The following is a 13445-nucleotide window of genomic DNA, read 5'->3' on the forward strand; positions in this document are numbered from 1 at the left end:
GTGTCTACTTTTTTTCAACAATTAAATTAATTGTAGTTAAATGGTTAAAAACTGATTTTCCAAATGCTTATTGAATGTTGATGACAAAATTAAATCCTTCATTTATAAGCAGCTTAAGATTGATCTGGGGATTGATTGATTGGGGGAGTGCCAGTGGAACATATATAAACATATACAGACATGCAGAGAATAGAGAGAGAGGTATACATGGAATATGTATTTATGTATTACCCGTAAAGTTTGCAGATGAGGGAGTTACAGAGGATATTGATAAAAGAACTAGAAATTGCAAAAGAAACCTGTATGTGCAGATCTATGGCCAATAAGTGGAAACTGACTCCCATACAGATAAGCTTTGGTTAATAATTTTCCACATTTTGCCAAGACCAGTGGGCTCATTCTCAGATAAGAAGCTAGATAAGAGGGTAGGTGAAAAAGACAGTTTTCACACTGGAAGTATAGTAGCCATCCTTTTGTAGCATGGCTGACAAATGCTGGGAAACTAGAATCTGTTGTTGCCGAAAGATACAGTGACCGTGTGGAACAAAATGCCAGAATGCCTGGGATGCCTACATCTGTTAGACTTCCTGGCTGGGGTCGGGGGTCTTTTGGAAGACGTTCATTATGTCAGCTCACACTGTCACCAAGATTGCTCTCCACCTTGAATACTAGGGGCCAGGTCCTGTTTGGAGACCCCCATGCACTATAGGTGGTCCAGTAACGCCTTCCTTTTTCTGCAGAGTAAATTTGCCTCACTGTGGCTTCACAGACTCTTGCCTTTTCCAAAGTGCCTCTTTTATTCACCAGAAAGCCTATTGCCCTGGCAAAGCCTAGCTCCCCCAGTCTGTGTGCTGTTTGGCACAGGTCATGTTCCTCCTTGCGTGGCTTGCATGGTACGTGCACATCACGCTCGCTCCAAGCTTGCCTGGCCTCTAGGCCTCTATCTTCTCCCGATGCCTTCTCTCCCTCCCGAGTGCTTTAATTTAAGCCACCACCACCTCTCACCTGGACTAATGCATTGTCTTCTAACCAATCTCTTTGCTTCTACCTTTAACCATCCCATACCCCCCCCCACCTCACCAGTCTTCCCACTGCATCTGGAGTCATAGTTTTTAAGTGCAAATTTGATGGTATCACTTCTAGATTGCTTTCACACATCAAACACAGACTTCACAAAAGGCCCCCAGGGTCTGGTGTTTATCCTCAACTCCAGTCTCATCTCTCAGAATTCACTGCTGGCATCCTATGTTTGAGCCGTTTAGAGCTATTTGCACTTCTGTAAACATACTGTATTCTTTCACACCGCCATGTCTTTGCCCCTACTGGTGTAATTCTGAAGTCTGGAATATGCTTTCTACCCTCTTTGCCTAACTAGCTCCAATTCATCGTCTCAATGGCTTTATTGAGATATAATTGACATAACGGTTCACTCATTTAGAATGTACAATTCACTGGATTTTAGTTTAGCCATAGAGTTGTGTAACAATCACCACTATTTAATGCCAGAACATCTTCATCCCCTCAAAGAAACTCTGTACCTATTAGCAGACCTCTCCATCCTGCCCTGCCTAATTCCTCCTTGCCCCCTGCTGGCCAGCCCCTGGCAACCATTGATCTACTTTCTGTCTCTATGGATTTGTCTATTCCAGAGTCACCTTTCAAGACTTTTTTCAGGTGTTGCCTCCTAGTCCCCTGATTTCAAAGCCTCTCCACTGGGCTCCAATAATACCCCTTATATGGCTCTGTCAAAGCACTTATTCCCACTATATTCTTACCTGCCACCCCACTGGAAGTGACTTACTCATCTCTGAAACCTCAATGTCTAATACTTGGCTTCGCTTAGAGAAAGTACTCTGTAGCTACTGGCCAACTGAATGAATGACTTCCAGGAAGCCCTGACAGGGAGAAAGGCCTCTCAGTGAGTGGGTTAGAGATGAGTGAATACACAGGCAAGGCCAGACGGTGGATTCGTAAGTGCCCATTTTTCAGCTCACTTGCACTTGGATAAACTCATCAACCACCACACTGATGTCTCTTTCATCTCTACAGTTGATATGCAGGTTCCGGAACCTAGGGAAACATTACCATAAGTGGTGCAGAGGAAGTATATCCTCAGGAAATACTCATGATACGCCAGTTTAAGCTTTACCTGTGGGACTAACAGCAACACTCTCAGGCCATCTTCCTGCTTAACTTTTTCAATTTCCTCCCCCCCCCCCCCCCGTCTTTCCTTCCTCCTTCTTTCTCTTCTCCTCTCCACCCCCCAACACCCTTGGGATATTTGCCCTTATTTTTAAAGCACGTTTCAGAATATCTGATGAACAATGTAGGTCCTTAGATTTTAAAAGAGATTAACTTTAGATGAGATGTCTGAGCATGAATCCCCTTTGAAAGCTGTTTAATTGTTCTATTTCAGTGCACCACATTTCTTTACATGATTGGATCTTTAAAAAATCTAGTCAGCAAGGGAATATAAGACAACTTTGCAAACACAGTGGAATATGGAGATGTTAAATACTAAACCATCTCATTTTCAGCATTTTACTGACTAGAGACAAATGCGGGTGCACCCTGACTCTGGCTACCATCATCCTTCTTCTGTCTCTAAGCCTTTCTCCCAATTTCAAACTTCCTCCTTCTTCTCTTCCCCAAGAATCTCTTGTCTCCTGTCTCGTCTCCTCCATTCCTGATCTCCTTCTCTCCCTCTTTCTCGATTCTCTCCTCTGCCCATTTTGCTGTAGGCACCTCTCTTTATGTTTCACACTTTGTTTCTCCTCCACTTTCTTTTTCATTCTTCTTCCTAATTAGCTCCCTCTCTCTTTTTTTTTCCTTCTGTTCTTTGCACCCGGAATGAGGTAGGGAAGAGAGAGTGGGAGGAAAGATAAGCAGGAAAAGAGAGAGGGGAGAGAGATAGACTATGGGGCTGTCCTGCAGCTGCCACATCATCTGTCACCAAAGGGGATGTGTTCTGGTCCAAATCACCCATATTTCTTCCCCTTTAAGGTAAGGCAGGATAATCTCTTCGTGCCTCAATTTTGTCTCACTTATAAAATTGAAACAAAGTAATATGTTCCCAGACTACCTCCCAGAGATGTTGCTGGAGTCAAACTTGGGAATGAATATGAAAAAGGTTTGAAAAGAACCAGACCCCTGTAATTGGAAGCACACGGCGGAATGGGTGGATTACCGCCTTGCACCGTATGGGGATCTAATTAACTGAGCATTGCAGTTCTTGCCTTTCTGAGGAATGTGTTTCTTTTCACCTTTGTCCTACTGTCACATCACTTGGTTGTCTGTATAGTTCGTTTGAATGTTCTGTCTTCGGAGGGGAAGGATAACATGTTCCTTTGTATGCTGTTGATTTTTATCCCTTCCTTTTCTCTTGCCTTGGGCTAGCAAACGGAACCTCCAGCAGCCAGCTCTCTACCCCCAAGTCTAAGCAGTCTCCCATCTCTACGCCCACCAGTCCTGGCAGCCTCCGGAAGCACAAGGTATTATGTCTCTTATACCTTACTAAACCCCTTTGCACTTGGACTTTTTGGAATGGCTGGTGAGTGTTTTCTCTTCCATCTACCTCAGCAGCACATCCAGGCCAGAATTTCCCTTTGTTTGGTCCATTAGCTTGAAACACTGGGGATCCCAGCAGGGGCTAAGCTTCCAGTCACTTTTATTTATTCTTCTGACCCCCAGTTTATTTAATTCTGGTTATATTTAACCAAAAGGAAGAGGTATGAAGGGCCCAAATAACCATTCTGAGCTAATAGTGTCACCAAATGATGGCTCAGGGGCTGAGTTGAGCACTTATCCCTGCAGTTCAGGGGCACAGCAAAGAGGGAATTGAGGGCAACTTATGGCCCCAGGCTCCAATAAATGACATAAAGAAAGTTAGCCCTAAGTTACTCCCTTTAGATTCGCAGGACATCAAAGTATGAACAGGCCCTAGTTTCATTGTATATTCTTCATTACCAGGCAGATTCTGGTACAGTGTAGGAAGAGAGGGCATATATATATTGCATTGGCCCTGGGCACCCTTTACACCTCTAAGTCATCCCCAATAAATATACCATTAAAATAATAGACGTGTAGAAATTCTCTACCCCCGCTTTCCAAACTGATTCCCACCCAGAAATCTCTTCTGTATCAAAAATCTGGAGTGGCCACTGCCTTCAACCTCATCTCTGAGGCCATGTGAACGTGGTTTCTGCTCCTATTACCACACCCTAAACAGCTTCCTCTAGGAGTCTCTTGTCTTCTCCCAGCTCATAAGACTTGGCGAGAGATGGAGAAAGGCAAAAAGCCACCAATGTGGCCAACTCCATCACAGAACCATAGAGGGTAAGAGCTACAAGAGATCTGAGGTGGAGATAAATTCATTTCATTTGATTCTCTCAATAATCTTGTGAGATTGATGTTTTCCAGACGAGAAAATTGAGACCCAGAATGAAGTTACTTACTGGGGTGACATAGCTAGGTAGCAGCAGACGTAAGACTGGCACCCAGGTTGCTACCAGTGCTTTGCTGGAGCCAGTTCACATTAGCTCCTGAGAGCTGATTGTGTACATCGCTTCCCAACTCTGTGTTAGGTGACATCGTGTTGGTACCTAGAGCTCAGCCATGATGGGAATATTTATTTACACCATAGAATTCAGCAAATACTACAAATCAAGGTTGTTATTTTCTCCCACAGGAAGTCGGTTGTTAAACATTTAACAGCACACGCTGCCTGACACCTATTTTCATTTCCTTTTCTCTACATCAGGATTTTTAATTTCCTGGTTAACTTGACCATTATCTGCTCCATCATTCCTAATGCCCATTCCATTCCTTTAATGACTTGTTTAGCTTCTGGTACTGACCCTGTCCAGAACCTTCGAATTGTTCTGTTGAGCTATTTGGTTTCCCCAAAGGAAGATCTACTGAACTGTCTGTGTAACCAACGGTACCCAGAGATTGTGAGATGGATGAAAATTGCTTTTGCAGTCAGCTTTCAGTGATTCTTCTGAGCAGAAAAGCTTGTTAGTGTGGACATTCCAAGACAAGGAGTAGCCTACTTCAGTTGTTCTACTGTCCACACAGAACCTCCTGGGGATGCTCCACTGTTTCTTACTGTGTCTTTGCTCTATGCATTTCTGCCCATACTTTCCTTCAGGGAAGTGTGACCTACCCCAGCACCTTCCACCAGTACCTTCTCCAAAGGGCTGAGGGCAGCCTGGGCATTTATTTGGTCTGTACGCTTGAGTCCTTCAGCTTTGTAATTGACATGTTCAGTTCATTTAGGCTGAGGCCCCACCATCCCTAAGCCAACTGAGGTGAGTGCATTGTTAAACCTTTTCATCTGGTTGGTTTTGCAGGCTTTGTGTGTGTGTGTGTGTGTGTGTGTGTGTGTGTGTGTGTGTGTATGTGTGTGTGTGTGTGTGTGTGTGTGTGGTTGTTTGTTTTGTTTTTGTTTTGGACTCAATTCTAAAAATGAATTTCACCATTGAAGGACCAGAACAAGCTACAGGTGGCAGCCTTGTCAGAGCCTATTTTCTTTGTATCATTGAGTTTTCAATGTATCATTTTATTTTTTAAATTACCTTTTTTTAATGGCAATTAAGCAAACAAACATTAAATAATAAATTATATCATTTTCTAGAGCAAACTTTAAAAAACATTTGGATTTTGGTATAATTTTCACTAATTTTTTACTTTTTACTTTGATATTTCAAATTTACAGAGTTGTAAGATTGTAAGTACAAAGAACTTCTGTATACTCTTTATAAAGATTCACCAGTTGTTTATTTTTTCCCTTTTACTTTATTTTTTGTGTTCTCTCTCTCTCCACACACACACACACACACACACACACACACACACACTTTACTAAATTTTTTAACCATTTGAAATTGTTTAAGACATCATGCCCTTTTACCTCTAAATACTTCTGTAGGTATTTCCTAAGAATAAGGACATTTTCTTTCATAACCATAGTACGATTATAAAATCAGGAAGTTTGCACTGATTCAGTACTGTTATATGCTCTGCCATCCATATTCAAATTTTATCAGTTGCCCCAAGAGCGTTCTTTTTTTCTGGTCCAGGATCCAATCTAGGATCACACATTGCCTTCAGTAGTCATGTCTCTTTAGTCTTCTTTGATCTAGAAAAGTTCTTGAGTCTTTAAAAAAATCTTCAAGACAGTATATTATAGAAATGAAGAGCACAGGCTAGTTATTTGGCAAAATCTCCTTTGATTTAGGTTTGTCTGATGTTTCCTTGTGGTTAACAGATTGTGCATTTGGGACAAGAAATGTCATAGAAGTGATGTTGCATCTCGCTCAGTGCATCCTATCAGGAGGCAGTAGCCTCATGCTAACACCACCAATGATGGAGGATGAACTGGTTTTTCTGAATAAGCTAAGAAGTGTGTTGTGACCTTGGCTCAGTCACCCTGGGGCTCAGGCTCAGCTTCTTGCTCCTCCTTTCACAAAGTTACTTGAGCCTTAGAACCATTGAGGTCCTTGGGCAGTGGGCCTAAGCAGATTTCACCTGAACTTCCATCCAAGTGGACCTGAAAGGTGTGAGTCATGGTGGAGACAGGAAGCAGGTGGCTGAGGCCATGACTTTCCTCCTGCACAATTGGAAACAAACTTGAAGTCCCAGCATCCCTTTGGTAACTTTTGACGGTTGTGACAGGGCCCTAAGCTGTAATCAGCCTCTTGGCTTCTCCTCTTAAGCAACTCATGGAGAATCCTTTTTAATGCAGCTGCGATGAGGTTAGCCAAAGTCCGCATACTCAAGTGCTGCAATATGGACACGAAGTAAATCCTTGTATAGTTAATGAGAACAACATTTTGCATTTTCATACTGCTTTATCTTTCTGCATAGCCATTTTCTCATTTACCCTAGCCATAACCCTGTGAAAGAGATAGGGCAGGTTAGCATTTCCATTTTACAGATGAGAAAAAGGAGGTGCCGAGGTTAAAGACAACCCCAGTATGATTCAACAATTCAGAGAAGGTACCATATTAAAGATGTTCAAAATACCTAGAAACACAGGGATGCTTTTTCATTTATTTAAAAAAAATTTTTCCAGATTAGTGATTGCCCTCATGGCTTTAAATTTGGAGGCATTTCGCTGCCAAGTTGCCTGCAGATTGAAGGAAAATATATTTGACATATTATTTGAAAACATAACTAACATTATTTAAATATACATTTCCCTCTGTGTTTCCAGACTTTTTTTTTCTGTCATACTGTAACTGCTTAGAGAGATAGTTTGATGAATAAAGCAGGGTCCTGAATCTTACATCACAGACACCACTCTTAAGTGGATTTTGGTAGTGTAATCAAGAGCGAAAGAACTGCGGGAGCACACAAAGGAGGGTAGGAAAGACGTCGGACTGTGGGAGGGTGGGAGACACGAAAGCTTTATAGACTAGGTGACATTTAAGTGGGACCTTGAAGCCTGGGTAGGCTTTTGATGGCTGGTGAAGAGAGAGGGCATTCCAGCTTTTAAAAAAAATCAGCAAGAACAAAGCCACACCATCAGAAAAGCACAGGGCACATTTGGGAAAAAGTAAACCCAAACTAGAAGCCAGGTTTCTCAAAACTTCTCTCTGACTTTCTTTGGACTATAAGCTTCTTGGACCAGAGACCAAGTTTTTGTTTTCTCTAACGCAATAGTATCGCCAGCACAGCTGTATTTGTTACAAACATTTTGTTCTGTAGGGCTCCAGGGGACTAAGCAAATGAATTTCAGGTGCAAATTATTTGTATTGTTAAGCAATATGTGTGTTTCTGTATTTCTGCATATCAATCAACAAAAATAGAATGTTGAGATAATTCATTTTCCTGAACATTGTTCTACCCTCACAAGAAAATATATTTTGAATACTAAATAAATTGATGGAGGACAGAAGTACGGAAGTTCATACCTAGGCCTAGTCCTCTGGATTTTCTCCATAGCCTGTGCCTCACCCCACCCATTCCAAGTCACAGCAGCTGCAAGTGGAGTCGCCTCCCAATTCTACCCCCAGGCCTGTCCCCTCTTCCTCTGAGATAACAGTCTGGAACAATCTTTCTCGATAATTATTTCCACTAACCAACCAGCTACACTGAAGGATCTGTTACATGAATGATTCAGAACGGGGTGAATGCTGAAGCCCAATGGTTCAGTGTGGTGGGACCCAAAGTGGCTTCCATAATGAAAAGGCCCTTGTGTGCTGCCTGAAAAATGCCCAGGGAGTTCACTAACTTGGTAGTGCCTGCCTCCTTTCCCTTGCTTTGGTATAACTAGAGAAAAACAAAATGTAATGATCCAAGTTATATTTTATAGAATTTTAGAGCTAGAAGGAAACTTAAAGATGTTATAGTCTGCATCTTCCTCAATTTTCAGATACAGAAGCAAAGACCCTGAAAGGGGAACTTAGGCTTAGGACCTAGGTCTCCTGGCTCTTAATCCTATGCTGTTTCTATTACAGTGGACTTACATTATGTGTAAGTTTAACTTATGGAATTCATCAGTGGTCACAATATAGTCATAGAACAAAACTGCTACAAAACTGCTACATTTCTACACATCATTACTTACTGAATATTACTATATACACTATGCACTGATACATGTATATTGCTATATAGGGTTACCTGCTCAGGAATCATATAAACAGTATTCAGAACCTATCTATGAAACAGAAACAGAATTAGGGACATAGAGAACAGACTGGTGGTTGCCAAGGGGGAGGGGGGGTGGAAGAGGGTAGGAGCAGGAGTTTGGGGTTAGCAGATGAAAACTGGTGTATATAGAATGGATAAACAAGGTCCTACTGTGTAGCACAGGGAACTATATTCAGTATGCTGTGATAAACCATCATGGAAAAGAATATGAAAAAAAATATATGTATAACTGAGTCACTTTGCTGTATAGCAGAAATTAACACAACACTGTAAGTCAACTATACTTCAATAAAAAAGTTTAAAAAGTATTCAATTGTCAATGTAAAGGATTTTCAAAAGTACTATTTTTTAAAATAACATTGAGATAAAATTCACCTTTTTTAAAGTGTGCAGTTTAGTGGTTTTTAGAATAATCATAAAGCAGTGCAAGAATGTATTCATCACCTTCAAAAGAAATCCTATGCCCATCAGTAGTCACAGCCTCTTCCCCCTCCACCCACGCCCCTGGCAACCACTAATCTACTCTCTGTTTCTGTGAGTTAGCATATTCTGAACATTTCATATAAATTTTCCTCCAAACACTGCTTTAGCTGCATCCCATAACTTTTGGTATATTGTTATTTCATTTTCCTTTATCTCAAAGTACTTTCTAATTTCCTTTGTGATTTCTTCTTTGACCCATTGATTATTTAGCAGTGTGCTGTTTAATTTCCACATATTTGTGAATTTCCCAAATATCTTTGTTATTCCTAATTTAATTCCACTGTAGTTGAAGAACATACCTTGCATGATTTAAATCCTTTCAGATTTATTGAGACTTGTTTTATGGCCTAACATATGATCTGCCATGTAGAACATTACATGGGACCTTGAGAAGAATGTGCATTCTGCTGTTTTTGGATGGAGTAGATTAGATGTGTAATTATTTGTAGTGTCTGTCATTCAAGTCTTCTCTTTCCTTGTTGGTATTCTGCCTAATTATTCTATCTATTACTGAAGGTGTGGTATTGAAGTTTTCGACCATTATAGTTGAATTGTTTATTCCTCACTTCAATTCAGTCATTTCGTGCTTCATGTATTTTGGTGCTCTGTTGTTAAGGCACAGATATGTTTTGTTATATTTTATCATTATGAAATGTCCTTCTTTGTCTCTAGTAACAAGTTTTGTCTTAAAATCTATTTTTTTCTGATATTAGTATAGCCACTCCAGTTCTCTTTTGGTTACTAACTGCATGGTAAATCTTTTTCATCATTTTACTTTCAACCTATTTATGTTTTTGAATATAAATTATGTCTCTTTCAAACAGCGTAGAGCTGAATGTTTTTAAATCCATTCTGCCAATCTTTGCCTTTTCCTTTGAGTGCTTAATCTACTTATGTTTAATGTAATTATTGGTAAATTAGGAATTACATCTGCCATTTGCTATTTTCTATATGTCTTATATCTTTTTTTGTCCCTTCACTCCTGTATTTCTGCCCTTTTTATCTTAGATATTTTTCCAGTACACCATTTTAATTCCCTTGTTGTATTTTTACTAATTTTATTTCAAGTTATTTTCTTAGTGGTTGCCCTGGGGATTACAGTTAACATTTTAACATAATCTACTTTGGATTAGTATCAACTTAATTTCAATTTTATATAAAATTTTTGCTATTGTATTGATATATCTCTGTTCCTCCCCCCCTTTGTGCTCCTATTCACATAAAATTACATCTTCATGCATAATAAGTCCATCAACACATCTTGATAATTACCAGTCCATGCAGTTGTCTTTTGAATTGGATAATAGAAGCAAAGAGTTAGAAAAATTAATTTATAATTTCTTTTGTATTGACCTATGTATTTACCTTTACCAGTGTTCTTTATTTCTTATGTGGATTGCTGTCTACTGTCCTTTCATTTCTCCCTGAAGGATTCTCTTTAGTATTTCTTATAGGACATGTCTGCTAGCTCTGTCTTTGTTTATCTGGGAATGTGTTGATTTCTCCCTCATTCTTGAAGGATAATTTTCCTAGATTTCCTTAAATGCTTTGATCCAATAAGTCTCCCAGCCTTTGGTGAAGGGCTGTGTGTGTGTGTGTGTGTGTGTGTGTGTGTGCGTGCGTGCGTGCATGCGCGTGTGTGCGTGTGTGTGTGTGTGTGTGTGTGCGTGCGTGCATGCGCGTGTGTGCGTGTGTGTTTGTGTGTGTGTGTTGGAGCCTGATTTCAATGCTCTGTCAGGCAGCTTGCCTCAGCCTACACTTGCTGTTTGCGCAGGGCCTCAAGGCCAACCAGAGGTGAGAGATTAGGAACTTCTCATGTCTTTTCTGAGAATATACCCAGTCCTGAACATGTGCCTGGCCTTAGAGATTCCTGGGAATATTTTCAGAACTTTTCAAAGTCCCCTATGGACATGAATTCTCCAGCTTTTCCTTTTAAGGTTTTGAGCAGCTTCATTTGCCCCAACTGTTTCCCCCGCGTTAGGCAGCTGTGATTTTAAACAATTGCGGCTGATTAATGCTCCCTGAAAAGGCTGTTCACAGTGAGTGTGCTCTGAGTCAGGTCAAATAAAGAAGAGCCCCACAAGTGGGAGCTACCAGACAAGCCAAATAGTGACAGTTCTCTGGGAATAGGGCATTTGGGGGAGCTCCAAGCCCATTCTGCATCTTCCAGTGGCTGCTAGGTTTTTTTTTTCAGATACTGTAGTTGTGAGGCTGTTGGTTTTCAGAGATACCCTGGAGCTGGGGAGAGGGAGAATAGAAATAGGGCAAGTTAAAGCACCTCAAATTGCGGTATTCTTACTGAGAATAGGCCATTTTTCTTGAATAAACATTTTTTGGATTGTTGCAAGCCTTTGGTTAATTTCCAGAGTTCTGAAAAAGTTGATTTTGATAATTTTTTCCAGTGTTACTGCATTTATGTAGGAGTAGATTTTCAGAGAGTCTTTCTCCACTATTCTTGAAGTCTAGAGCTCAAAGATACTTTGACTATGTTCAGTTTTCACTTTACTCAATTTGTGGAGAACTGAATGCCTTCAGAGATGCAACTCCATTGTATGCCACTTTGCCTCAATTCAATTTTATGTGTGTTTTTTATTGCCCTCCTATTGTTTCCTCAATGTTGTACTTCCTACCTGTTTATCAGTTTTCTAAGAAATGTTGTTTGGTAGTTTAGAGCAAGAGTACCAAATCATGTGTATGGCCTGGTCGTTTTGGATGGCCCCCGATGTAAAAAATGTTTCTTACATCTTTAAAGCATTGTAAAAGTAACAAAACCCAAACAAACAAACTGTGTGACAGAGACTATATGTGACCAGCAAAGAGAGCCTAAAATATTTACTATCTGTCCCCTTACAGAGCAAGTTTTCCAACCCCTGATTTACAGTGTAGGGATTATGGGTTGGTGAGAAGTGAATATATTTGCTATGGTTGCCTTTGTTGTGTTTTTTAATGAATCAGTCTTTCTTTGAGAGTCCTCAGAGCTGGTAGAGACCTTACAGATTGCACTTTCTGTATTTTCTTGATGAAGAAACCAAGACTCAAAGACTTATTCAGTGTCACAGTACTACTTAACCAGGACTAAGACCTCAAGTTCCTGAATACACTTTACTTCTCCTTCCATTCTAAGCAGCCTAACAGACTTCCTGCCCCTTCTTTCTCAGCAAAAAGCATTCTTAGATAAGTACGTCCCTCTCCTCCCCATTCTTGTCCCCCTTCCTCATCTTCACTTTTTCCTTTACCTCAAGGAGAAGCTGCATTCTCTAATTTTCTTGGGCTATCCGCTATGAAGTTCTCTGTTTCCATTACCAATGAGAGTCTCTTAAATATCCAGAGACTTGACCCTAAAATTTCCAGTTTCCTTTATTATTTTGCTGATAATGTAAATGAAAACTGGTTTTCAAACTGTGTTTCATTTGGGGATGGGTGAGATTCTGCCTCCCCCATGTCTGGTTCAACCAAAACAAGTACACTTTTATTTATTTCATATATTTGGCTTCCAAGAAAAATTTCATTTGAATAGAGAATTTAAAAGAGAAGCGAGAGAGAGATGGAGAGAGAGATTTGAAAAGCTCTGATTTAGACAATGGGTGAAGTAAGTCCAGGAGTAATCACAAGGATCTCCAAATAGAGCTCTGGGAACGGTGGGAAAAAAACCAATGCCATATCATCCCATCTCCCCAAGACATAGACAAGGCTTGGGGCAGTATTGGAGCCATGAATCCTAATTCCTGGTGGGAAATGGAAGCATTAAGAAATAAATTGGACTTAGATGATGGGGTACATTTTCTGGGTTAGCCATTTGTTCAGGGCCTGGCAGCTCTCTGGGGGCCTGAAATGAACGCACAACTGATATACATCCACAACTGATTTTTGACAAAGGTACAAAAGTCAATCAGTGGAAGAAAGATAGCTTTTTCAATAAATGGTGCTGGAGCAATTAGATGTCCCTAGGCAAAAAAATGACCCCTAACCCAAACCTCATATCTTACGTAAAAATTAACTCAAAAATGGATTATAGATGTAAATGCAAAGCATTTAGAAAGGAAACATAGGAGGAAATCTTCTGATCTTTGGCTAGGCCAAGAGTTCTTAGATTTGACAACAAAAGTGCAACCCATAAAAGAAAAAAAATGATAAATTGGACCTCATCAAAATTAAAAACTTTTGCTCTGTCAGAGACCATGCAAGTTATGAAAAGACAAGCTACAGACTGCAAGCCACATATCTAACCAAAGCCATATATAGAATATGAAAATAACTGTTAAAACTCAACAATAAGAAAAATCTAATTAGAAAATGAATAAAAG

At 40.2% G+C, this 13445-nt stretch overlaps 1 protein-coding gene across 7 annotated transcripts in view; it reads left to right on the forward strand.

Annotated features, from left to right (window-relative positions):
• Positions 1 to 13445, forward strand: part of DCX (doublecortin) — a 124118-nt gene that overhangs the window by 101163 nt on the left and 9510 nt on the right. For 5 of the 7 annotated variants that reach the window (XM_067023431.1, XM_067023434.1, XM_067023435.1 and 2 more), the window contains one exon: positions 3397 to 3494. In XM_067023431.1, the coding sequence (XP_066879532.1) occupies positions 3397 to 3494 (98 nt within the window). The remainder of the gene's footprint in view (positions 1 to 3396; positions 3495 to 13445) is intronic. The other 2 variants (XM_059050012.2, XM_067023436.1) reach the window with 1 other exon arrangement.

The sequence above is a fragment of the Kogia breviceps genome, chromosome X, assembly GCF_026419965.1.
Source record: "Kogia breviceps isolate mKogBre1 chromosome X, mKogBre1 haplotype 1, whole genome shotgun sequence".
NCBI lineage: Eukaryota > Metazoa > Chordata > Mammalia > Artiodactyla > Physeteridae > Kogia > Kogia breviceps.